This window comes from Paroedura picta, chromosome 8 (genome assembly GCF_049243985.1).
Source record: "Paroedura picta isolate Pp20150507F chromosome 8, Ppicta_v3.0, whole genome shotgun sequence".
Taxonomy (NCBI): domain Eukaryota; kingdom Metazoa; phylum Chordata; class Lepidosauria; order Squamata; family Gekkonidae; genus Paroedura; species Paroedura picta.
In genome coordinates, this window is record NC_135376.1 from 58,748,694 (window position 1) to 58,775,469 (window position 26,776).

General features: G+C 41.6%; 1 protein-coding gene across 1 annotated transcript; it reads right to left on the reverse strand.

Annotated features, from left to right (window-relative positions):
• Positions 1 to 1,633: 1,633 nt before the first annotated feature.
• On the reverse strand, positions 1,634 to 22,471 carry LOC143844012 (scavenger receptor cysteine-rich domain-containing protein DMBT1-like). The gene is made up of 7 exons (XM_077350944.1): positions 22,432 to 22,471; positions 7,513 to 7,824; positions 6,981 to 6,998; positions 5,301 to 5,318; positions 3,830 to 4,141; positions 1,938 to 1,951; positions 1,634 to 1,738 (listed from the first exon to the last, which is right to left on the reverse strand). Exons 1-7 carry the CDS (start codon positions 22,469 to 22,471, stop codon positions 1,634 to 1,636), a joined length of 819 nt encoding a protein of 272 aa, XP_077207059.1.
• Positions 22,472 to 26,776: the final 4,305 nt, after the last annotated feature.

Sequence of the window (26,776 nt, forward strand, 5' to 3'; positions counted from 1 at the left end):
ACTCTGTTGCTTTGTTCCTCTCTGCTTGATGGTACATGCTTAATGAGCTAGAATGCCATTCATTGAGAGAGACAGCAAAGAACAAAAATTCTTTATTGATGTGTCAAATGACTGCATGTCACAATTCATGACAGAGAAACCTGCTGGATCAGGCTAAAAGGCCTATTAAGTCTACCATTTGCTTTCCTATTGTGGCCAGCTAGATGCTTATGGACATTTATTCTTATCTGTCCATCTATCATCTATGCTATTTATAATTAAACGTGTATCCCACCACTCCCACACAGTGGCTTATGGTATGTAATAGTCACCATAGTCATCAGAATAAAATCCCATAAAATTACAAAATCCCAGTAAAACTCTATCTCCACACCCTGGCAGTGGTATAAACTCCCTCCCACTTGCTCACAGATTTCCACAGCTATCTGTGGGGGTGGCCCAGCAGCCTGATGTTCCAGCAGACTCATGGGGGGGCAGATGTTACTTGCCCTGCCCCTACCCAAAGAGCTGGTAGCAGAGATCCATTTTACAGAGCCTGTGGAACTGCAAAAGTTCCTACAGGGCTCTCAGCTCTCCAGGAGCTTACCAGGTCAGGGCCTGGACCAAAAAGGCCATGGACCGAGTTGAGACCAGGTGTACCTCCCTTGGGCCAGGGACCTCCAACAGATTTGCATCCGCTGCCAAAAGGCCTAGCGAGAGCATAAAGAGGTAGGCCGTCTCGCAGGTCAAGACCATGGTTGGCCTTAAAGGTTAATACCAAAACTTTGAAACTGATCTGGACTGCAACTGGCAACCAATGCACCTGCCTCAGCACAGGCTGGATATGGGCCCTCCAAGGTGTTCTAGTGAGAACCCTAGTAGCTGTATTATGTACCAGCTGCAATTTCCAGGTGAGACGAGGGCAGTTTCGATATCACAATCCTCCATGAATTTACCAAATATCCTTTCAAAGCCATTTAAGATAGTGGACTTCATCCTGCAGCATTCAAATTCCAAAGGGAAGAAGAGTCTAACAGTTTTTTGATAAGATAAATTTGCTCCAGTTTTGTTAGTGGGCTCAAAGGCAGTAAATATACGCTACCATCAATATGTTAGTCTTTCAAAAGCTATATGGTAGTTTTTCTAGAGTAACTGTCTTATGTGAAATGTGTCTTTTGTGCCAAAGCTGATGCTAATTTCTGCAGATGACTCCCAAGTTACTGTATTATTGATAATGCAAAAAAAAAAAAGTCTATCTGCTTTCTCCACACCATTCATAATTTAAAAACCACTCAAATTATCTCACCCTTAAGTTGGAAGAACTTTGAATTTGTTACCCTATGTTCATTTAAGTTGTACCAAATGTTCTTCTAGGTATATACTCGGGGAGGCAGTGCCTCAGTGCACCTGTTATTAATTCTATGCCCTCTGTCTCTGAGGGCTTGGTTTAATTCCCTTTGGTTATTGGCTGAGAGTAATCTGTTATATATTTTGAATGTTAATAGAGCTACAAAGAAGAGATAAGGGATGGAACTATAGAGAATGTAAATTCCAATCAGAGTTCCAAACACATTTTTGTAGATAGTGGCCTACAGTGACTCCTAGTGGATAATAGTTTTTCACCAGTTGTCCTGAAATATCTTGAAGCTACCTCTTACTTAGCTCTCCAGAGGTAATGGCATTTAGAATTCTCTGGTCTGGATTCATAGTTCTCATCTGTTAAGTTTATCGCTATGACTTCCTTCTCCAAGTATTTGTCCTATGAAGAAAGAGTTTCACCCACAGAAAGTCTGTTTTTATTAAAAGAAAGTGGAAGAGAGTTGTAGAATCCAAGTCTGTGGATCTATTTACTACCTTCCTCCACTACCACGTGTCTTTCTTTGACAAAAGAAGCTCTTTCACATGTTCTTCTGAGCCAAGGGGCATGATATGTGGTGAATTGTGACTCCCTGACCTACCTGTATCCCTCGATCTGTGAAAAGTGGCAGGGATTGAAAGAGGGTACCACATGCGTCTATAGATATGTAATTTCTGCCCTCAGCGCTGATGTATACAGATGTCAGTATGTATGGAAGAACTCTGTCTTAAACAAACATTTTGAAATTACCTGCCAATTCAGTTGGTAGTACCACTCCAGAATCTGTGAACCAAAAGAAATTTCATAAACAACATACTAATATTTCACAATAAATTGCATGGTCACCAACGATGGCACTAAAAGACACAAAAGTTTGCAGGAATAATGGAACATGCTGTATGCTCAGCCAGGATAGTTTTCATAATCACATAGAAACTGTTTTTTAAAAAATTGCAGGCACTAAGGGAACAGAGGCATCTGTTGAGATTTGTGGAGTGCTTACAGCACACGGCCCAGTGGAATTATCTGGTGTGTGTCCTGCTGCTGTTGAGGAAATAAAGTTCTCTTTGAACCTATTTAACACTGTTATCCTGCCTTTCTTTCAACAACAACAAAAAGATGGAGTACATATCCCCTTTTTTGACTGCGTCAAAATCACCTAGTAAGCCTTCTGGCGGAGTAGGAATTTGGACCAAATTTTCCCTAGTATAAGTACAAACTGCCAGCCACTCCACATTTGCTCTTTCCACACAGACTAGCTTGTTCCATTAATTATGAAAGGACATGGTTCCATTGGTTTTATCAAGCTAGTCATTCATAGGATTCTTTAGAAATGTAGATAAGCTAGAACATCATTCCCTACCCATTTAGTGTGGATTGGGCCATGTTATCAGCAAGCTGATGGTGGTATTTTAATCAGATATAAGGGTTGTAGCCAAGAAGCCACTTCTGGGGACAGAAGTAGTTCTCAAGCGGTTCATCATTCTCAGTGAGAGCTACAAATGCACATTAACCTTCCCTTCCCAGGAAAGACCTTTGAATTGCCCAAGAATGTGGTCTTTCTAACATGATGACTCAGTGTATGCCTTAAATTAACTCCCTTGGTGAAGAAGGTAGATAGAAATCTATCTGTGGACAAAAATTTAGTTGTACAAACAAACTTCAAGATGAAATTTTAATACAATATTGTTGAACTTGAGCTAATTCAGAAGTGCAGAACAATGGATGTGTCCCCCACCCCCAGGCTGAACAGACATAGGGTTCTTACCCCCACAAGATATGCTAATTTTCTGCCCCCAAGAATTTCCCCTTTGTTCTAATCAACCTGATTACAATATGCATCTCTGCATCCTTTACAAACATCCTTGACAATACCTTCTGGGATAAAAAGACTCAGATCCCCATTCCTACTGATGAAAGAAATGCTGACTCTTGAAAGTTCTTACCCTCAAAATCTTGTTAGTCTTTATGCTGCAAGACTCAAATGGAATAGTTCTGCTAGTTGACTGCATTTGCAGTCAAAAAAGACGATTTTTTGTTATTTCTTTGACTAGACTATGGGACTTCCTTAAACCAACCTGTCAAATGTATTTCCAGGCTAAGGTGTCCAACTCTTTCTAAGCAAGAAGAGAAACATTCTCATATGCAGGAAACTGGATGTGAAAAAAGTATCTGCCTAAGAATGAATCTCTGGATAAGTTTTATGTGACAAAGAGAAAAAAAAAAATAAGAAAAACACCTGATCAGAGACCGCTTTTGCTTTTGAAGAATGTAAAGGGAAAATGTTGAATATCTAATCAATTAAATTTTAGAATCATAGAGTTGGACAGGTCCATACAGACCATCTAGTCCAACTCCCCACTCAATGCAGTATTTATGTTACATATATTTTAAGACGAATTAAGACGAACCTAAGTGGTAGAGTGTGGGGGCTAATGGAGGAAGGAGCTCTGTCAGAAGCATTGTGCTGATTTGATAAATGTAAACACTCACCTGAACATATGGCAATGGCATCCTTATAGTCTCCACACGTGGCAGGTCGATACTCATTAGGGCAAGACAATAAGTCATAGTCGTCAGGAGAACACTGCACCTTGGTTATCAGAGGACCACCTTGGCCTTCACCATAACGACCATCGCCCAAGGCAGCAACAGCATCACCACAGCCAAGTTGTTGACACACAACCTGAGCATCGGTCAGGTCCCACAATTCACTGCAAACAACATTTCTCCAGCTTGCGAAATAAGTGATTTCAACACGGCCAGCACAACGGTTTGGACCACCCACCAGTTCCATCGACAGCACTTTGAAAAATAGAGGCCTGGTTATAGGCATAGCAGACATTTTCACCACACTTACCAAGGGCGAGCACAATTTTAAACACTGTGGCACACTATAAGTGAATTTGAAACCTTAATAATTTGAAATATTCTAGAATATCAATTTACGTGCAAATCTAGAATGGTTTTGAAGAATCTGATGACCACCAAAATGTCTACAATTTACACCCATGAACTTGTAAATTGAAATTTATCAATTTATTTTTATTATTTATAGCTCACCACTCTCATACAATGGCTCGTGGCAGGTCACAAAGTCCTCATCCAAAATCCCACTAAAACCCCCATTAAAAGGACATACCAATACAATATAAAAATACACATCAAACTGGCAAAATAACACAAGCCCTGCATCCAAGACTAATACCCACTATTGGGGAGGAGAGGGGGCCTAGCTGGCAACGCCTAGGTGCTATCACCAGTCCTGGGAGGGGGGGGGGTGCATGATCTCTTATTGACAATAATATACCAGGCATTTCAGATATGGTGATTATCAAGACCACTTAACTGATACATATATTTTTAATATTATCCTTGTGCCATGTTTATAAATTGTTGCAAATATTCTTTAAAAACACTTGCAGTTGCTATTCACTATAATAAATTAACATGAATATGTTTGCATTTCTAAGTGTAGCTGTGGAATATAGTTCTCAAGCTCCTTACTAAACAAGTGTAATTTGTGTTCTCCCTTTGCAATATGCACAGGACTTTCTGTCTGCTCCATGGATACAGGCAATATAAAATTTAACAGTTTTGTAGATTTATTGCAAGCTTGTAATTTATCCATCTCCTATCTAATTAAATAATTAATTTTTTTTTGAGCATGAAGCTGTTTAATAAAAAGCTTCTCAGGCATACTACATTTTATGATAACTTCTTGAATTTGGTAGTACTGAGTTATTATTTCAACCATTGCTTTAAAATGATTATAGGAAGGTCCAGACCTATAGAAAAGTTTTGCTAAATTATAAATCCACAGCTGAAATTCTGGCATTATTTATTGATGTCATAAACTGCAATTAATAGAATGAGAGACTGGCTGTTTTTGATTAACATATTTGTTGCTAAAGTAATATAAGAACAAATGTTCCTTAAAAAAAAACTATAATGTGTTTCTTACCATCCCCTACAGTTCCCACTGAAAGAAATAATAAAAGATGATTAATATTTGATCAACATCATATGAATACAAAACAATTCCTTTTCTTAGCACAAGTAAATTAAACAATGTGTTTACAAAGTATAAACAGCCAAGTATCTGACTAAACATGAAAGAATATTAATTGACCAGCATGGGTGGAAACGAGCAGGAGAACTGAAACAAGAAGACAAAATGAGACCCCAGAAATTAGCAGAATTTCAGTCTGATTTCTATGCTGCCCTCCCACTGGGCCACCTCATAACATATAATTGTTAGTTATATCATAATTAAATTGAAACAATTTAATTTAATATCAACATCAGCTATCCAGGGTTTGGGTGCTTTCAGATCTCCTAGAGCTAGCCTACAGTCAGAGGACATGGGGGCAGGGGCAGTAGATCTTTTCCAACAGTACAATTAATTTAAATGGATCTAAGCCCTATAATCACTCCAAAGTTGTCCTGACAAAGCTCTGTAGTTTACCCAAACCATAACTGCTATTTTGTTTGAGCTTTGTTTGTTTGCTTGCAGAAGAGTCTGGCATACCATTTGCAATAACTATATCATTGAGGAACCAATGGAACATCCTTTCCCTCTGAACGCAGCACTTCTATTCCCATGGAAGGCAACTTCCATATACACTTATTTAAGCCTTCATCACCCTTGGAAGTGGGAGATAGTTCTTCATGGGTCTACATATTGATTATATAATCTGATTTATTATTGGACAAAAAGATGGTCCTCAAATTGCAATCATACTTGCATAGCAAAAGTCCAGAAAATGTAACCAGTTTCAAAGGCATACAAATACCAAGTCATATGAAGAAAGGTTTTGGGAGCTTGGTCTGTTTAGCCTGGAGAGAAGGAAACTTAGAGTTGATATAACAACCATCTACAAATACAAGGGGCTGTCATATAGAAGATGGAACAGAGTTGTTTTCTGTTGTCCCAGAGGGTCAGACCAGAAACAATGAGTTGAAATTAATTCAAAAGATTTTTCGGCTAAACTTCTGAAAGAAGTTCCTGACCAAGCAGTTCCTCAGTAGAACAGGCTTCCTCGGGAGGTGGTGAGTACTCCTGCATTGTAAGATTTTAAGCAGAGGCTAGATAGTCATCTGACAGAAATGCTTATTTTCTGACCTTAAGCAGCTTGTGAGTGGGTGGGCAGAAAGGGATGTACCAGTGTTTGTGTCTTGTGGCCCATCCTTGCATAACCAGGGAATTGCTAATTATCGCTGTGGAATGATAGGTGAATTTCCTCCAGGCCAGGCTGGATTCTGGAGATTTTTGGTGGGGGGAAATCACTTGAGTATGGCGTCACTGTGGGTAGGCCCGTAGTTGTGAGTTCCTCCATTGTGCAGGAGGTTGGACTAGATGAGCCTGGATGTCCCTTACAACTCTATGATTCTATGCTCAGAGGTTCAGCCTTTTGCCAGGATCCAGGATCCCACAGACACCTCCATGAGACCTTGTACATGTTGGCTTCCTCATTCATTTCCATTAAGGATGCAGACAGGAACACCATATACGATCTCTTCATTTCAGAAGCACTCAGCTGCCTCCTTTAGTCAGATGAGCATCCCCTCTTGAGCCTTCATCACAATAGAGATGAACTGCAATCAGAGGAACTATTCACAAAGAGGATAAGAAAAGACTTACTTGGTCTATAAATTTCAGCTGTAAAGAAGAAAAGCACAATTAGGAATGCTGGACATGGTAATTAATTGAAAACTGGCTGGAAAAAAAGGAATAATTCATTTGCAATTAGCAAGTTTTGTGAGTAACATTTGTAAAACAAGGCTTCAATAGAACGATGGAGTACTAATTACAAAGGGGAAATCATTCTGCTGTCTTATCTAATTTTCACTGTTATTCTCCCAGACCAAGAAATATGAAAGTCTCACATTATTCTTGTAATCCAAGAATCCAAGTACAAGAAGAAAAAATGGGATAATAACCATACGGTGTTTCTATAACATTTGATAATTATTGAAGTTTTACCATGCAGCAGAGCTCCAAATATGTAGTAAAATGTTTCCTAATTACTATTCAGACAACAAGGTTAATGGGTAGGTATGTGCATACAGTGGGCAAACTATCAATTTTGTTACTGTTCTTCCACATCCACTCACAAGCAAAATTATTTACTGAATAAAACAACTAGCTGAGAATTAAAAAAACAACAACATACCTTCGCAGAGGACAGCAGCATCCTGTTGATGAGTGCAGCTGTGCATGCCCCATCCTAAGTTTTCACATTCCCATACGTAAGCTTCATCCCCTTTACACTGTACTTCATCCAGGAGGATTCTGCCTGAACCTGGACCAAACCTAGAACTAGGCAATGCTGCGACTGCATCCCCGCATTCAAGCTGCCTGCAGACAACTTGAGCATCCTGCATATCCCAGTGGTTGCCACAAATGGTCCCCCAGGCTCCTTGGTAATAAATTTCGACACGTCCCTCACAGTAGTTATAGGTGTCAGCTAATCTCAGAGACAGTCCTGTGCATGAGACAGAGAATAGATTAGTGCTGTTCACTTAACTGGACTGAGCAATTGCCACATGACATTGGCAGCAAATATTTAAAAATGCCCTGATCTGCTTAATGGCACAGTGAAGCACTGTGAAGCTGACCAGGGTATTTTTTGCTCCCTCTGGGCCACCTGGAAGGCCCAACTCTTCCCTGTCCACATGGGTCTGCTGCAGGACAGGCCCTATTGGCCCCTGCATCAGTCTAAGGGAATACAGAAGAATCAGCATTCCCTTAGCATGGAGATTCTGGGGCTTGATCCATGCTAAGCCTGGGGGGGGGTAGTGGCCTGGTGGTAATGTCATATAGACATGGGGATTAGCCCTGGGTCCATACTGATGATGTTGCCCCACCTTTTTCCGCCTGTGTAGAATCAGCCTCTGTGTAACAAAAGCTGGAATAAGCTTTCCAACATATGAAACTCAGCACAATTTTGAACTTCAAACCTGAATCTGTCCTTAAACTGCTTTCAAATTGTACTTTTGAAATTTTATTTTGTGGGACCCTAAGTATTTAAACTTGTTGATGATTGTCTTTAAAAGTCAAGGTGGGAAAGGAGTTCTGTGTGAATGACAGGTAAGCAAATCCTGGTACAGTAAAACTGAGCTGTGTATGCACTCTGCAAAAAAAGAAAAAGAAAAAGAAAAGGTGGGTCCTGTGTTCAGGAAGCCAGAGCAGAAAGCTAAAGGCACATCATGTCAAGCAATGACAGCTGGAGCCAGAATTTTAGAAGAAGAAATTTAAAATGGTCTTTGATAAAGGCTTGCTTTTAAGCACATTATTACAAATCTGTTAACAACAACAAATTAACAGATGAATCCTAAAAACAGCTTCTGGGGATAAGCCACATTGAATAGACATGAGTATGATTCTTACTTATACCTGACTGGGATGGCATTGTAAATTGTTAGGGTTATAATGAAACATTTTGTCAAGGTAAAGATGCAGATAAACTCACCTGGTGTTTCAGGTACTGTTGTGATAGACAAAGCTGGTGCCACAGAATAAAAAGAAGGTGGTGGTTAATATTAATAGGCTCAGATCTATGCAGATCCTACAAATACATTTTCAATAAAAGTAGTCACTGATCACAAGCTTGCGAGAGATTAATCATGTCTCATTTCAAAAAAGCCCCAAACATTAACATTTTTTTCTCAAATAAGGAAGCAAGTTAATTATTTCAAGAGCACCTCCACAAAGGGTGCATCAGAAGTTTTAGAAGTCTTTTTCATAATATATTGGGTGACCATACCATGCTAAACTTCACGCAGGGGCATACTTTGCCCCGTCTGCTTGTAAACTGATTATCAGTAGCATAGCAGCTGTGTTTGGTGGGTAGTGATACAATTTAGTTACTTATGTGGGTCTATCCGAGCCCTGGTAACTGAAAACAAAGGGGAACTTTGAAAATCAGGGACTTCTCCTGCATTCTGAAGTGTTATGGTTCATTCTGTCATGTTATAATTTTGTTGATCCAGCTGCATGAGTAGTCTAGACCCAGGGTTTATACACTTAGGCATATATATATAACACATCGCAACGCCTTAAAGAGATGTATATTCTGCCTCTCTGCCTTCACAAGAGACACTAAATTCAAAATACACAATAAAACCATGTTTTAAACCTGTTAAAGCCAACACCCAATCCTCCTCCCGCCATTAAAAGAATTAGAGCTAAAATTCACATTACACCGAGAAATAAAAGCAATACGCAAAAGACTGGCCAGGAAGGACTTTCCCTTTCCTCATTCACTGTTTTCCTATTCCAGATCAACACCACCACTTTTCACCTGGTGGTTCATATGTGAGTGTAACTGTTGGTGGACTTATCAGGGAGTATGCCAGACTTCTGAGCAGCCCTTCTTCAGATTGTTTCCATTGTATCTGGACAGCTGGAGAGAAAGGGCAAAAGCAGCCTGGGGAAAATTTAGGGCAGGAAGGCACCAGCCTAAATATTTCCTTCCTTCTGCCACTTCAAGATTTCAGCCTTTCAAAAGTGCTTTTCTTGGTACAGCTTAAAATAAAATACACATTATGCATGTAACATTTTCCCTAATGCCCTATAAGTTAGAACAATTGTGCTATGATTTCTGTGTCAGTCTCTTTAAAATCTCAACCAGCCTCTTAAATTTCATTCCAGCCTAACCATAGAAGAGATCACACTTACAAGGGTAGATATAAATATTTAAGAAAATTACCTGAGGCAATGACAGGGAATATTCCTGTGATGCATAATAAAATCAATGGAGAGCCCATGGCAGCATCAGGAGATTTATTATATCCTGGGGACAAGGAAAATATGTGTGAGTTTTTATATGCTCTGGAGGGTGAGGCTTTCTTGTTTGTCTTGCTATATGTTTTATTGAAAAAGAGCATACATTGAAGCAGAGCTCAGCAAGGTAATTTTTGAGTGTGTGTAAAATAATCATTCAACTAGTCCTGTCCTTAATGCATTTTATTTGATTTTGAAGAATCTGATTCATTTAGGAGTGATTAAGTTTACAAATGATTAAGTGTTGTTTATACTAGGTATTTAATCATCGCTATCACTAAATATTATAAAGTTGAAGTTGCATGTAGCCAACTCACTCCCTACCTGATTGGCCCTCCCTGGGGGGTGCCATCAATAGGGACAGAGCACTCTGCCAATGAGGGTCAATTAGTTCAAATTGCAATCTGCCAATGAGGGTCAATTAGTTCAAATTGCATGCAGACAACTGACTCTCTACCTGATTGGCCCACCCAGGAGGTGTGCCACCAATAGGGAGAGAGCATTCTTAAAATGAGGGCCAATTGTGGGGCTTATCTGCCCTTTTCTTCCTCTTCCTGCTACTTTCAGGGTAGAAGAGGTGCTGGCCTATCCAAAAGGCTTTGCTGTTGGTAAGTTGCTCCATCTTCAGCCTTTCCCCACCCTTCATTTCTCCAAGGCAAGGCAAGGGTAGAAATCCACCTGCTTCCTTTGCCTTCTGTGTTGGTCTCAGATTTCAGCTCTCTGCTGGCAGACAAGATCAGTATTTCAAAAAGAGAATACCAAAGGACAGACAGCATGCAATGAATGTCTTAACCCAGTCCCCTGAGTCAAGGGTTTCTTCAGGCAGTCCAAGAATTCAGCAGAAGTAGCAGGTCACAGGTTGTGTCCACAACCCAGGCTTCCCAGCCTCAAGTTAATATAGGATGTCTGTAGCTTCTTAGTCTTCACTCTGTGATGATTCACTATCTTCTGCAGTCAGCAATTGTCTTGCTAACTTAGTGTGGTACCTTTTAGCCTGGAGCTAACATCAGATTCTCAAAACCATAAAACTACAACTTCTCTCCTGTCCCAACAATGTAGATTGGGTCTACTTCTGGCAATATTCCTCTATTGTCTTATGGCCTATTCCTCTGCCACCATTTTTTTAAATTGGTTGAAGAGAACCTACACAATTATCTTATGGGTACCAAAGTGTTATTCCCAAACAAAACATGCTAAGGTTAGAGAGGTTCCAGGGCTGTTTTCCTTCAAGTAAAATTCCATTAATGGGTCAGGGATAGCATCAGACTGGGACTCCGTGCCAGACTACTACAACCTTTTGACCACGGAGGAACCCATGAAATATTTTTCAGGCATTGAGGAACCCCAGAAGTGGTGACATGCCCATTCAGAGAAGTGGGTGTGGAAGTAAGCTGCGGGAGCCAGCCAATCAATTAATCATTTACTGTTTCCATTGTGGAAAAAGAGACTAGGCTTGTAGAGCAACAGGGGAAGTGGGCTGCAGTGACATCTAATGATATCTGAGGCCATTCGAACTTTTGGGGAAGACTGCATAACTGCTGGGGAGCTCTTGTATAACTCCAGTGCTCCTTGGAACTCTGGTTAGAGATCCCTTCTCTTATTTCCTACCTCACAAGAACAGAAAACTTTTACTGTCAAAGCAGAGAGGAGCTAGGGCCTAATTTGTTTCAGACTTTATTTATGCTTTCATTTATACTCCACCATTCTCGACAGTGTTGCCTCATGGCGACTTACAATATAAATAGTTTTTTAATCGCCATCATTGTGACTCAGTCATTATTTTAATGGGGTTTTAATGGGGAATTTTAATGGTTAATATATTGTATTTGTATTGAAACATTGTGAACCGCCGCGAGCCGGTTTCCGAGAGCGGCGGTCATACAAATCAAATAAATAAATAAATAAATAAATAAATAAATAAATAAATAAATAAAATAAAACACGATCACAAAGTCCCCATAAAATCCCTTAAAATTAAAACCCCTAGAAAATACAATATCAATACCAAAAAAATAAATAATATGTACAATATCAAGATGGTGGTATAACTCTAAACCCTAACTCAAAACCCCAACTCAGCTATTCCAGCTTGGCCAATGACATAGCCTCACAGGTGTAACACCAATATTAACCCGTAGGTTCAACGTAGGGCAACATAGTTTGGAATGACAATAGAATAGGAAATGCATTCCAGCTTAACTGGAGCTCTTCAGATTATTAAACCTGCAAATGTCTCCATGACTCTGAAAAAAAGTATTTTTCCTGCTGGCTGTTTCATTTTCCAAGTTTCCCCACAAGTGCCTGTTCCTATTTGGGCCAGCAGATGGATGTGTGCTTTTTAAAAATAACCCTGAGAATGGACTGATTCACAGATGCCTTTTTATCAATTCATAACTGCAGCATATAAGGGTAAAATTAAAAGGTTAAGTGGCAGGAGGAGAGAAGACGTGGGGAAACACTACGTATTGTATAGCAGTCCTGTATAATAAAGTCTTAACTGCAGAACACAAAGATAAATATCAGCCAATAGAATTTTCTGGAGGAAATTAGGGATGCCAACCTCCAGGTGAGACAGGGAGATCCCCCTGAATTATAGCTTCATCTTCAAATTTCCTTTCCCAAGGAGATTATCTGGCCACCCTACCCTCACATCTCCTGCTGGTGGCCAGAGAGTGGTCCTGTAGGGAGGAGTTCAAGGCTAAGCAATCCTCAGGAGATAGTTTCAGTATCTCCTTTCCTCCTTTTTTCTTTTGAGCAAAAATCTCCATCTTGAGGAAAATTTGCAAAACAGAAGTGATAATAGCAGTAGAAAGAGCAATAAAATATTGTATTCCTTTCCTATGTCTCTGTAACTTTGTTTTACTTGAATGTGTTTCTTAAATCTTCACAGTCATGTCATAGACTGATAAATGTTGTCCTCCTCTGTAAAATGAGTATTTTTAAATAAGTCTCCAAGAAGCTTGGGTAACCCGTACTATTTACATTTCATGAGGAAGTGATCTTCTCCGGGGGTGAATTCCCATCTTATCTTGCCAAAGTTTGTAGCTTATAAAACTGTGTAAATGTCAATACATTAACTCAGAAGAAAATCTGGCTTTGGGAGAAGGAAGCATGGGATAGCTTCACGGTCTGGTAATAATTAAAATAAAAATCATTGTGGCTTTCTTCATAATGGGTTTGGCTGTATTTTTACATTTACTTTAACCATGTACAGTCTCAGGTTTGGGGTTTTTTTAAAATATAAAGTCCCCTATTTGATGGTAGTCCCACCTGTTGCAAGACTGTTTGCAGAGTTATCGCTGGATAAATGGGCAACAAAAGTGAAATCCTTACAAACATGGTCCTCACTGTGACAAAGTTTGGAATGGGATTGGGCCTGTGGGTATTGCAGATCCTCACCAATGAATGTAAACAAACAAACTTAGCCTTTTTAATTACCCCAGTGAAGGTGCTTCCTGTCCTTATTCACACCCGCATGCAACATGAGCTATGGAGTAGTGAGAGAAAGGGGGAAGGTGTGTTCTGTGTAAGCACCCAGAAACTGACCATGTATCAAGTGGCCAAGCTCAGCATACATTAGGGTTGTTTGTTCAAATTTGGCAGGACTTTTTGTGGATCTAAAACAGGGGTAGTCAAACTGCGGCCCTCCAGATGTCCATGGAATACAATTCCCAGGAGCCAGCGAATGCTGGCAGGGGCTTCTGGGAATTGTAGTCCATGGACATCCAGAGGGCCGCAGTTTGACTACCCCTGATCTAAAATGAATATTAATGATTTTATCAGAATTTCCAGTTTTGCCATTCACGTCAAAAGATTTCAGTTTCTTGGTATCTTTTACCTTTTAATGCTTTTCAAAAGCATTAGCTGTCATACGTATGTCATTTTACCAGCTACAGTCACATACTAAAAATATTTGTGCATCAGTGACCTGACCTGGTTGGCCCAGGCAAGCCCAATTCCGTCAGATCTGAGAAGCTTTAGGCTGATCAAGTGTTGAGCAGGGAGTTGGACTAGATGGCCAGTATGGTCCCTTCTAACTCTATGATCCGATGATTCTATGTTAAATCAGGGCCAGCCCTGGCTAGCACTAGGAAAGGCAACCTCAAAGGGATTCCAGGGTTGTGATTTGGGTGCAGGCAATGGCAAACCACTTCCAAATTTCCCTTGCCTGGCTGCCAGAAAGAGTAAGGATCTCCCAGCTACATTACCCATCTGCCATACCATAAATAAATAAATAAATAAATAATAGGCATCAGTGGATGAGTACAATCAAGTACTGAATATAATTATTTGCAAATTATGCAGGATCAGCCAATTAAAATGCAGGTGCTTCTCTTATCAAACCATGTCACAAAGTAAATATAATACATCTTAGCTATCTAATGTTGCTAAAATGTCAACATTATCAATGGTGTTGCACCAAGGCTCAGTGGTTTAGCATCTGTGCTCCATGCAAAAGTGTCTTTGGCATCTCCATTTAAAAGAATCAGACCATGACTGTGAGAAGCCAAAGATCTGGTTAAGTACAAGTTAAGTTAATCTGTTTTACTTAAATACCATTTAGCAGAAGTATGCATATTTAGTAATGAAGTGAACAGCACACAGTACTCCAAATGTGGTCTGACCACTGTGGTATACAATGGGACTATGACATCTTGTGACTTTGATGTGATGCCTCTGTTTATACAGCTGAAGACTGCATTTGCTTTCTTTACCACTGCATCACTCTCTGTGCTCTGAGTTCAATGGCACCTTTAAGACCAACAAAGATTTATTCAAGACTAGTAATCAAGCCCGCTGTATGAGTAATACAGCGGGCGCTAGGCACTTACTCTGTCATGGGGCTCCCTTGGGCGGCGGGGCCTCCCCGGGCGGCGGTCATTTGTCGGCGGCTCCTTGAGGCGGCGGCCTGATGCGGCGAGAGGCGCTTCGTGCCTCTTGCTGCGTCAGGCCAGCGGCAAAGGGAGCAACTGCAAGCCGCACTGTGCACGGCTCGCAGTTGCTGGGGCTGGGAATCGGAGGGACCAATCGGCAGGCGCTGCGCGCCTGCCGATTGGTCCATCCAATTGTCTGTCCAGAGGAAGGGTCCAATCCGGACCCTTCCTCATCACGGACACATCCCGCCCTAGAACCCCTTAGCCTTTTATTTAGTCCGTGGCGCCTGTGGCGCCATGGGCGGTTTAAAGATGTGAGCTTTCGTGTGCATGTACCCCAATGGTAACAAGAAAAATAAATTTGACTTACAACAAGAGGAGCATGTGTTACATGATTTAGTCATGTCAGTACATTTAATTTATAGTGATCAGATTAACTTGCTAAAGCTTCAAAACCAGGTAAAAGAGAGAAGAGGTCCTATAAAAGATGAAGCAGAAAGTAATCAAGAGCCAAGGATACTCAACATTTAATCGATGAGAGGGTGAGGTCAACTGCTAAGTGTACCAGAGAGAGAGAGAGAGAGAGAGAGAGAGAGAGAGAGAGATCTTAACCTTTTCCCTCCTAGATCCTCCTGTATACAGTTACAATATCATACAACTGAATTACAACTGGGCAGAGGAATGTGGGTGAGTGCAATGCCAACTGCAATATCATTTTATCTGTGTCATGGCAGCCTTTCTCCTATGGCAGCCTTTCTTAGCTTTTTTACTGTTGAGAAACCTCGGAAACATTCTTCAGGCTTTGAGAAACCTCAAAAGTGGTGCAGAGTATGGTTGGGAAACAGAGCTGTGTACATGCTGGAGCCCCCTCCCTTCCTACCCCCTCCAGGTCCATCATTAGCCATTTTGGGAGGGGGGGGATTGACATTACCTTATATGGTCATATCACCCAATAGATATTTAACAATTAAAAAAAATATAAAAATAATCCGCTCACACTCATTTGCGAAACCCTTCCATGGCCATCAAGAAATCCTGTTTGAGTAGGCCTGCTCCATGGTAAAACTAGAGTTTTTGTTAATTCTTAAAGCTACTCCATATCACTTTTTTTTTTTTACTGGAAGTGATGTGCTGCTGCACACAATATTTTCCTTCCATTCTGCTCTGAGTGGTGGCAGACAATGGTAGCAGGTGCCAAGGAGTTCCCCACCCCCACTGGAGAAATCTAATACCTTCACATGAAGTCTCTGAAGTAGTCAAATATTATTCGTATTGCAAACAGGAACTTTGTACAGTGACAGCATAGGAGGCAGCAATAGGAGATTAAGAAATGCATGTATATTTGCTCCATTTCTCTCATATAGCCACTGTAAAAGATAATTTGGCAATTCTTGTTTATTGTTTGATTGATACTGTACAATTTAGGAGAACTGAGACATCGTATTTATTGGCTACTGTAGTTACATGCTTATTACTTTGGGCTGGATGAGAAAGAATTTCTCTTCTAGTCCATCGATAACATCCTTAAGGGCAAAAAGTAAGCCTATCCTTTATAGGTGACATGAGTTTCTTCCCTCTCCACAGAAACAAGTCCTTCCACAGCTAGGTATGTTAAATGGGGTAGAGTTGACCCAAGTTAAATAGGATCTTCTGAGCAACGCATGGCTTACAATTGTGATAGTTTTATCTCTGTAATTCAAGGAGTTAGGGCGTTTGGTGTACTTGAAGATATCCCCACCCACCCACCCCCATACACCACAACTGGAGTCCTTTAATATAGAATTGTTTCTTTTAATTCCTCTTTACCCAGTTTCTCCCAGAAATCCAACAATTCTTTTCCTTTTCAGGATTTTATAATCTGTTAAGGATCAATTCTGTTTTTGATTAAAAGACAAATTAGAAGAGAAGAGAGGGAGGAAAGGGAAGTTCTGCAATATTTTGGAATTTCACTCTTCAGATGCTCATAGACAAGCAATGTCTCCCCAGACCTTCCTATCTTCCTGCTACAGGAGAACCTTTTTACCTCCAAGGTCTGAATTTACAAAAGAATGTATATGCACTGCAAAAGAATGGGAATTCAAATTAAAAATTGAAGATAAATTCCTCTTTTGAAAGAGAATAAGAGGATCAATAGCGGTCTAAAAACGAGAATCTTGGAAAAATAAATACCAGGTAAATGTCAGCACTTAGTGCAGGGGTGGCCAAACTGTGGCTCTCCAGATACCCATGGACTATAATTACCATGAGCCCCTGCCAGCATGGTGTCCATGGCTATCTGGAGAGCCACAGTATGTCCACCCCTGCAAGGCTTGGCAGTGCTATGCTGTATTTATATGAAGTCTGCTTTTCTTTGTTAAACTAGCTATTTTGGAAACAGGGAAGAAAAATGTTTTTTGGAAACTATTTACTCTTTCAGTATTTTTATTCCCGTGGACATTGTTCTTCTTTTGCTGCTCAGGGAGAGATAAGAGGGAATTACTCCCCATTCCTGAGACAATAGAGAGAACAGGAATAATGCCTCTTCTGGATGAGCTTCTGGATGTAGATATCATTACTTATGAGATGCCCAATCTGCGCATGGCGGTACTGGCATGGTTACTTTTGGGCAGTGGAGGCTTGCTCTGTCTTCCTCCAATATTTGTCCAGCTTCACTTCTTACTGGAGGATGCAAAGATTCCAATTGGGTATGTGTGTGTGGTTGTTGATCTTTCAACTCCTTGTTAACATGCATCAGTTCTTCCTTTCTGAGAATGTGTGGTCTGCATTGCATGCTTGATATGGCTGTGGATGGGTTATGTGCAGACCGAAATGATCATTTTGGCCTCTTGAATTGAATGCTGAAATCACCTATAAAGAAATACTTTCCTTTGAAAGACGGTAATAGTTATTAAAGTCTGCTGGGAGGCCATTTTTTAAACTCCTGAAGTTTTCCTCCCCCCCCCCCCAATTCCTTCTGTTACCTAGCTCTCTGAGAAAGAAAAACCTAAGCCTTGATAGGCAGTTTGACATATAGGAAGAAAAAAAGCAGTAGAGGAGCAAGGAGACATCCTTTGTTTAACAGAATCAGAATCTTTTCTCATGTGGCATAGATTAAACTATAAATCATATGGTCTGTCACCCCTGATCCTAAGGGACAGTTTTCAGTCAACATGGTTAGTGGCCACTAGAAGCAAGCTGTAGAGGTTGGGGTTTCCCCCTCATTCTCTCCTTGAGTTACGGTTTGATCAGGTAAAGCAAATGGTCAAATTGAGGACATCAGACTGCAACTGGATTTAGAAAGGTCTCTTGCATTTCTATCCTCTGATAAATCCAGATGCATTTTAGCACCTGCTGCATATCTCTCATGCTGTCAGAAGATCTTTTATGCTCACTAGATGCTCTACTTTGCCCTTAGCCATCCTGGAAGGCTGGTATTAAAAAAAATTCCCTTTTCAGAGAGATTTTGTCCATGTGATAATAGGCCATTCTCAACCAGGGTTTTGTGAAATCCTGGGATTTTTGATGGTCCTGGAAGGGTTTTCTGAATAGTGGGAGTTAATTTTTAAATATATTTTTAAAATTTTAAAAATATTTATCAGGTGATATGACCATATATGGTCATGTTGACCCCCTCATGGTCTATGATGGGCCTGGAGGGGATGTGAAGGGGACGGGCTCTGGGTGTGTGTGCAGGATCATGCTCCTTCTTGAGTTTCTTGAAGCCTGAAGAATATTCAGGGGGTTTTCAATGGTAAAAAAATTGAGAAAGACTCTAGTAGGCAGTTAGAAACTGTAGAACATGTTTTTCTTACACTGCCCTTTTTACAAGGATATTTGTCCCAAACTGATTGTTCCTCTGTTTAAGAAGTTTCCTGGTCATTCTGATCCAGGGTTGGCAAAAAGGCTACTAAATGATGAGTTCCTTCAGGTGTCCACTTCTAATGCAAAGTTTTGCACTGCCTCAAATCGAATCCATTTCATGATGGTGATTCATTTGTAACATTTTGTATTTTCTATTTTATCTTGCCCCATGAGAAAGGTTTTGTTTCCCCTTTTATCTCTATATTATGTTTCTTTGCTTGTGTTTTACTATTTACTATTGTTCTGGTCTATGAACACATGTGTACAATAGGCATACTTGCAAACATTTCCTGTCCTCCTGTGTATTCACACTACCCCAAAGTTGAGAATTCACTTGACAGAAAGTCCACTAGAAATATAAATGATGCAATCCAAAGTAACATGAAAGCCCCATAAAATCTATTAAATCTATCCACCTAAATAGTTCTCCTCCCCCTATACAGACAAAGAGCATTTGTTCATCTGTTTCCTTGTCCTATTGTCTGCAAAGGATTTTACAATGTCATATGACAGACGAGATGTGCTAACAATTTAGTGCTCTCCATTCTTTCTGGACCCCCCCCCCGCACCGTCTCTCTCAATTAGAGACAGAGCTGTTCTTTTCTGGGGCTAGTGTTTTCTGAGCTCTCTGATAGCTAACCTAGAGTTTGAACTTTTTTTTTGCATAAGAATATAAAAAGATCTCTGCTGTATTAGTCCAATGGTCTATCTAGTCCAGCATCCTGTCTCATACAGTAGCCAACCAGTTCCTCTGAACAGCCAACAACAGGGCTTTCTTCTCAGCCCTTTCTTTGATGTTACCTCCTGGTTCTGGGATGAAGAGTATTAGTGCCTCTGAATGTGGAGGTTCCCCTCAGTTACCATTACTAGTAGCCATTGGTAGACTTATCCTCCATGGATCTGTCTAATCCCCCATTAAAACTGTTTATTCCTGTGGCTACCACTACATTTTCTGCGTAAAGTAGTGTTTCTTTTTGTCCATCACGAACCTACTGGCCATCAGCTTCATTGGATGCCCTCAAAGTCTTCTTTTTTGGGACCTCATTTCCCACCCTAAGTTATCTCTTTTCTACAGTGAAAAGTCCCAGACTTTCCTCATAAGAAAGGTGCTCCAACCCCCAAATCATCTTGGTTGCCCTCCTCTGTATTCTTTCCAGCTCGGGTCATGAGTATTCCAAATGAGGCCGTACCATAGATCTATACAGAGGCATTACAATATTGGCTGTTTTATTCTCAATACGTTCCTAAAATAGAGCTTGCCTTTTTCACTGCTGCAGCACACTGGCTTGACATTGTCATTAACTAGTCACTATAACCTCCCAAGATCTTTTCTCCTCCCAGGATCAAATACTTTGTTCTCTAAAGAAAACTGTTCTTTTAAAACCGTAATTTAAGCAGGAACCACAGATAGGTAGGAACATGTAGCAAGTTTGACTAGAGGAGAAAATGCAAAACAAATACTCACTTATATTGTGAGGATCAGTCTCCCCCCCCCCCTTTTTAGTTATAATTTTTATTGATATAGATTATAGCAAAGAAAAGAGAGAGGAAAAATGAAGCATTCTAAAACAAATTCAATTAAATCAAGGTTATCAATCTTGCCTGATATCAGTCATTAGAAGATGAAGAGTTGGTTCTTATATGCCACTTTTCTCTACCTGAAGGAGTCTCAAAGTGGCTTGTATTCCTCTTCCATTTCCTCTCCCCACAACAGACAACCAGTGAGGTAGGTGAGGCTGAGAGAGTGCTGATATTACTGCTCGGTCAGAACAGCTTTGTCAATGCCATGGCGAGCCCAGCTGGCTGCATGTTGGGGAGTGCAGAATTGAACCTGGCTCACCAGATTAGAAGTCCGCACTCCTAACGACTACACCAAACTGGCTCTTTTACAACTTAATTCAGTGTCTGTATGTCTATGGTTTACATGTTAATAAAGTTCAAATAATAATCTCAGGTTGTTTAAAATCTTCAATTGGACTTCTGTTAACTAAATTAGTTATTTATGCCTTTTTACACAGGGGATCCCAAGATCCCACCTTGAGGCTTGCATCACTATTCCTACCACAAGTGGCAACAAACATTGAAGAGCACATGAGGAAGAAGCAGCCCCTTTTTCTTCAAGATAACAATTGGGGCTTTCTTTCATTTCCTTGTGTTAATGTACGCTGCTGTTGTAAAATTTGCATTTGTTCCAAGTGCTTTTCCTGAAAGGAACTGAAGATCCTTTCCCTGTATATATTGATATGTTCAAAGACATTGACGCTTTTTACTACCCAAAGAAGTCACGGCTTACAATCTAAGTCATTATTGCTTAATTCTGTCTTTAATTGTAAAGTTCTTAAATTTATGATATTTTTTTGAACCTATGTGCTAGGTTATTTTCACAAGGACCTTTTCCGCATGTGGAATTTGGCCTGGCCCAGTGCTTGTCTGGTCGCAGGGTTAATTTCCTCTTCCAGATGATGTCAGCCCAGGTGGTCCCAGGCCTGGCGCAGCATAGGTCCTCAGTCAGCCCATGGCAAGGTCTGTCAGCCTCAACTGTGTTGTCATATTTCCTTTGTTTAGCCTGTACTGCTGTCCTCTTTTCTCTGTTTATATCATGTTCCTTAGTTTCTCACAGAAATGCAGGATATAATCCATCTTGTCATTGGGACTTTCTTTCCTATCATCATCATCATTTAAATTTCTAGCCTACCACTCCCACAAAGGCTCGTGGCGGGTAACAAAATCCATAAAATCCCCAGTAAAATTATCGCTAAAAATTAAAAACCCGTACTATAAAATACACAACAATCCATACCTAAGAATAATCAAGAATACACAGCGGCAAAAAGAAACAACCTATCCCATCAAATATTAGGCCCCAGGGGCCGACAAAGGGGTTGTTGATCTTTAATCTGCCTACAGTAACCCGAGGGGAAGGGTCTAGATCTTCCTCAGTGTGCCGGTCTCAACCATAAACCTGGCAGAAGAGCTCCATCTTGCAGGCCCTGCGGAATGCTGAAAGCTCCCGCAGGACCTGTAGCTCTTCTGGGAGCTCATTCAACCAGGTAGGGGCCAGGACTGAAAAAGCCCTGGCCCTGGTCGAGGTCAGGCGCGCTTCCCGAGGGCCAGGTATGACCAATAAATTTGTACCCAAAGAGCGGGGGCATAGGGTGAAAGGTGGTCCCTCAGATATGTGGGTCCCAGACCATGGAGGGCACTCTCCCCAGGGCTGGATTTTCCTATAGGCTAACTAGGCTTCAGCCTAGGGCCTCAAGATCAAGAGGGGCCTATATTCCACATTTTTTATAAAGGTTAGTACCAATCACAACATGTTTCATTTAACATCTGTACACATCATTTAACATCTGTACACAACATGTTTCATTTAACATCTGTACACATCTGTAACATCTTTTCTCCGTGGGCGCCACGGACTAAATAAAACAGTAAGCCATTATGGGGCGGGATGTGTCCGGGATGAGGAAGGGGCTGCCGGGGGCTCCCTGCCCGGTGGCCTGATGCTTTGTGCCTCTCGCCATGTCAGGCCGCCGCCCGAGGGAGCCCCCGGCAGTCGCGCGGAGTGCGGCTGCTGGGGCCTCCCTACCCACCTCCTGAGTCGACCTCGGATGCGCCGCCGCCAAGGCACATCGCCCCCTCAGCCCGCCCAGCCACCGCCGCCCACCGGAGGATGCCTTGGGTGGATCAGACCGATCTTCCGGAGCAGCATGGACATCTTCCCGGCCGAAAGGAGAGGAGCCGAGCCTGGCAGGGGCTCCCTGTCTGGCGGACTGACGCGGCGAGAGGCGCTTCGCGCCTCCTGCCGCATCAGCCCGCCGGCAACGGAGTCCCTGCCATCCATGCTGCGTGTCAGGCCGCTGGACAGGGAGCCCCCACCAGCCCTGCGTAATCCAAGATGGCCGACGAGGACCCGACAAGGAGCCGAGGACGCCCCACCGCCACCGCCCGCCCTCGACGACGCCTCCTGAATAAGGTGCCCTTCCTTCCCGCGCGCTGCCCTGTCCCTCCCTCTGCCCCCACATTCCAGCGCCCATTGTATTTGGTATTTTAGAGGGAGTTCTCCATGGAGCTTGGCAACTGGCATATGGCTGCCAGTCCCTATGGAGAACACTTGACAACCATCCTGTCTCATTGAGCCCTCACTCATACATGACTTTTCCCTGCACTGGACTCTTCTAACCACTTACTTTCTATTTGCTTGAAGCCTTTTTTCCTTAAAGATTTAACTATAGGTAGATGTCAGCAAGACTGTAACTAACTCGAACAGCTTATCTTGATGACCTGATATGAGCAAAACAAACAGTACTGCACCGTTCATGACCTTTAAACACGTTGACTTCCTTATTTTTATATGTTCATTGACACACAAATAATGCAATAGATCACAACTCCACAAGTCACAATACCACGAGACAGAAGCTGCATTCAAGTGGCCTGTTCTGGCTCCTGGATTTATAACATGCAAGTGATTTCTGGTTGAAAATGAATTTATTTTTATTATAAACTAGTCGTCATGAACATGTCCAAGTTTGATCTCACATCAATGTGTGTGGGGATACACAGATCAGGGCTGTCTTTGGCTTTCACAAATGTGTGGTAAAATAGCAAAAAGCCTGCCAGGTGGCCCTGGAAAAGGAACGCCTCTTTATCTCTCTTATCTTGACAAAAGACAGAGAAGGCTTATCCCTGCTCTTTCCACTTCAAGGCAGAAGTTTCCAGTTCTCACAGCAGTTTCTACAGAAGCCTGTTAATTACTTCATATTGTGAGAGTCCTCTTAAGCACACGTACTGCATTCTCCTGGATTTAACAACAGTTAACAAAGGTTTCTTTGGCAAGTATATAAACTGCTACCATTTCCCTGAGACCTGCTTTCTCCTTTTCCTGTGAGCTTTTTTTATTGCAAATTCATAAATCAAGGAACAAATCAAAGAGAGCCAGCATGGTATAGTAATTCAGAGAGGTGACCGCTCATCTGGAGAGCTGAGTGTGATCCCTCATTCCTCCACATGCAGCCAGTTGGGTGACCTTGGGCCAATCACAGTTCTATCAACCCCTCCTATTTTACAAGGTAGAGAGGAATTGTAGGTGATTGTATGATGCTTTGAGACTCCTTCAAGTAGTGAAGAGCAGGGTAAAAGAACTGCGTTATCTTTTTTCAAGCTGAATTAGGGATGCCAGCCTCCAGGTAGGACCTGGGTATGCCCCGGAATTACAGGTCATCTCTAGACTACAGAGATCACTCCCCCTGGAGAAAATGGATGCTTTGGACAGTGGATACTGTGACATTATATCCCACTGAGGTCTCTGTCCCCAACAGGTTCCATCCCCGCATTTCTAGGAGTTTCCCAATCTGGATCTGGCAATTCACCCCTAAACTATACCTGAGGGCTCCCCTCCCCAATATCATCTTGATAAGATCTTAACCCAAAAGAGCATGCTGCCCTCTGAGAGGACAGAAAGAAACCAAGTACATGCAGGAAGAGTTGGAAGTAAGAAAAGTCCCCAGGAATAGCAGCCTAGGGAGAAAATTCATACTTTAGGTCAGGAAAGATACAGTCCAATCTGAAAGGATGCTGCTGGGGTTAATAACTTTCACAAGGCCAAAAGGCTTCCTTTTAAAGATTGAATGTTCTGCCCAAATAAAGAAGCACAAGTTCTAGCCAAGCAAATGCAGCTTGACCATAAGCCAAGAAAGAGAAAATTTAAGGAGGGGGTTGTTAACAATATTAAGTTGAATAATAAGCATTGCCGACTGGGGGAAGGAGCAAGGGGAAAGGGGGAAAATAACAAGCAGGCCACCTTGCTGTGGAGAGAGATAGCCACAGCCTTTTGTCAAGTACAGTTGTAGGAGCACTGGCACAGCATGGGACATGGATCCCTCATCAAGTGCCTGCAGAGGAAACACCATGGGATGGGAGATCCAGGGGTCTCACATGGATATTCATCACTGTATGGTTCCCTTGCCAACTGAAGGTTAGATCCAGGAGCCAGCCTCTGTCCTTGGCAAGACATGGAACTGCCCCATCCTCAAGACTCTTTTGGGGTCTCCCTACCGGGGGAGGCAGGCAGGTAGGCAGGCAGGCTCAGTCTCCCCACTTAATTTGGCTTGATGACCAAACTTCCTATAAAACTGTGACAACAGCATACAACAGATCATAACCAAGGGAGTATGGGAAGAGCAATCTGGAGCTGACTGGGGTGGCTGTCCTAGCAACAGTTCCCTATGTAAGGTAGGGGTAGAGCAGAGTGAAAACTCTGACTTTCAGCTCCCCTGGAAGCCTGTACCCTACCTAGCAGGCCTGATTGGCTGCTTGAGCCATGGCCAGGACCAGCCACCACAGCTTTCAACCTCTACCAAGGAACCACAGAAGAAAATCCTTGTTCTCTGCTCACTCCCCAGCGCCACAGCCACAAAAAGCAGCCAAGTGAATCTGGAGTCCATTGTTTTCTTCTGAGGAGCAGGAAACCAGTGAGGGTGACTGGACTGCTGGATAACAAAGGAGTGAACAATAAAATTGAGTGCTTTCACTGGAAAGCTCACACCTTGAATAAATCTTTGTTGGTCTTAAAGGTGCCACTGGACTCTGATTTTATTGTGCTACTTCAGACCAAGATGGCTACCCATTTGAACCTATCCTTAAAGGAGTGAACAGATTGCAGTGAAACTGGAGGAATGTCTTTTTAGTCAAAGGGATATCTCAAGCAATCTAGGATTCATATGAATATTAAGAATGAATAATCCTCTTGGCATGAATGGCATGCACCCAAGGGTTTTCGAAGATCTCACACAAGAAGCTGGTCTTTTAATTTAACTAGTATATGAAGCTTGTTGCTAAAATCAGCCTCTATACCAGACAACTGGAAATTAACAAATGTAACAATTTTTCAAAAAGAGGGATCCAGGAAAGTGTAGGCAAAGTTAACCTAATGTGTTTTCTTTATAAATTTAGTAGAAACTGTTATTGAAGATAGAATCATTAAGCACACAGAAGAACAATGTGTATGGAGAGAAAATCAGTATGGCTTCTGCAAAGGGAAGCCTCATCAAGCTTTTGCAGTTCTTTGAGAAACTTAACAAGCAAGTGGATAAAAATGAACTGGTAGGTATTATATATTTAGGAATGGATTGAGATCTCAGGCTTCCGAACTCTGGTACCCACATGAAAAACTTTTCCTAGAGTAGAATATGGTTCCCCAAAACTTAGGAAAAGCAGTTTATATTCTGTTCATAGCCTCAAATATATGCTGGGGTTCCAACATGTGAACTGAGAAAGCCCTCTTGATCCTACATGGGTGGTAGGAAAAAATGTGATCAGTAGGTGCTCCACCTTCAAGAAGACAAGGAAATTGTAAAAGTAAGATAGGGAGTAACAAAATGATCTCCCCTTCATATAATTTATGGCAGGGGCAGGATAAAGTAAGTCCATAGGCACACCTTTTCACCAACTCAAGTATTTAAGTTGGATGCTCCTGGGATCTGGGCAGAAGGCTTCATGAAATGGATATCTCCACGATGCCATCTTGGAAGGTCGTGCTCTTCACACTGGTTTCACAAGCTGTTTCAGGTAATCACTAAGCTTAATACTGTCACATACGTACGAATTAGATGTAAAAGAATGTTTATCTAAGATGAAAATGAAAAGGTTTTTTTTTTTTTAATTCAGGGCATGGCTCTGCTTCAACTGTTTCACTAGAACATTGTGTTGCTACAATTCCTCAACAATCAGGAACCCACCCTCAATATATGATATGCAATTAAAAACAACGACAACACTCTGCCACTTGACAATATGCTCTGTTTTAAAAACATGTCTTAGCTCTTGAGTGTTGTTTGTATGCTTACGGTCGGAAAGCTTTTATCCTGTTTCTTAGATGTTGACTGAGTGAATGCTTGATCATAGACATCCACTCTGAATCATTACTTAACTAACTGG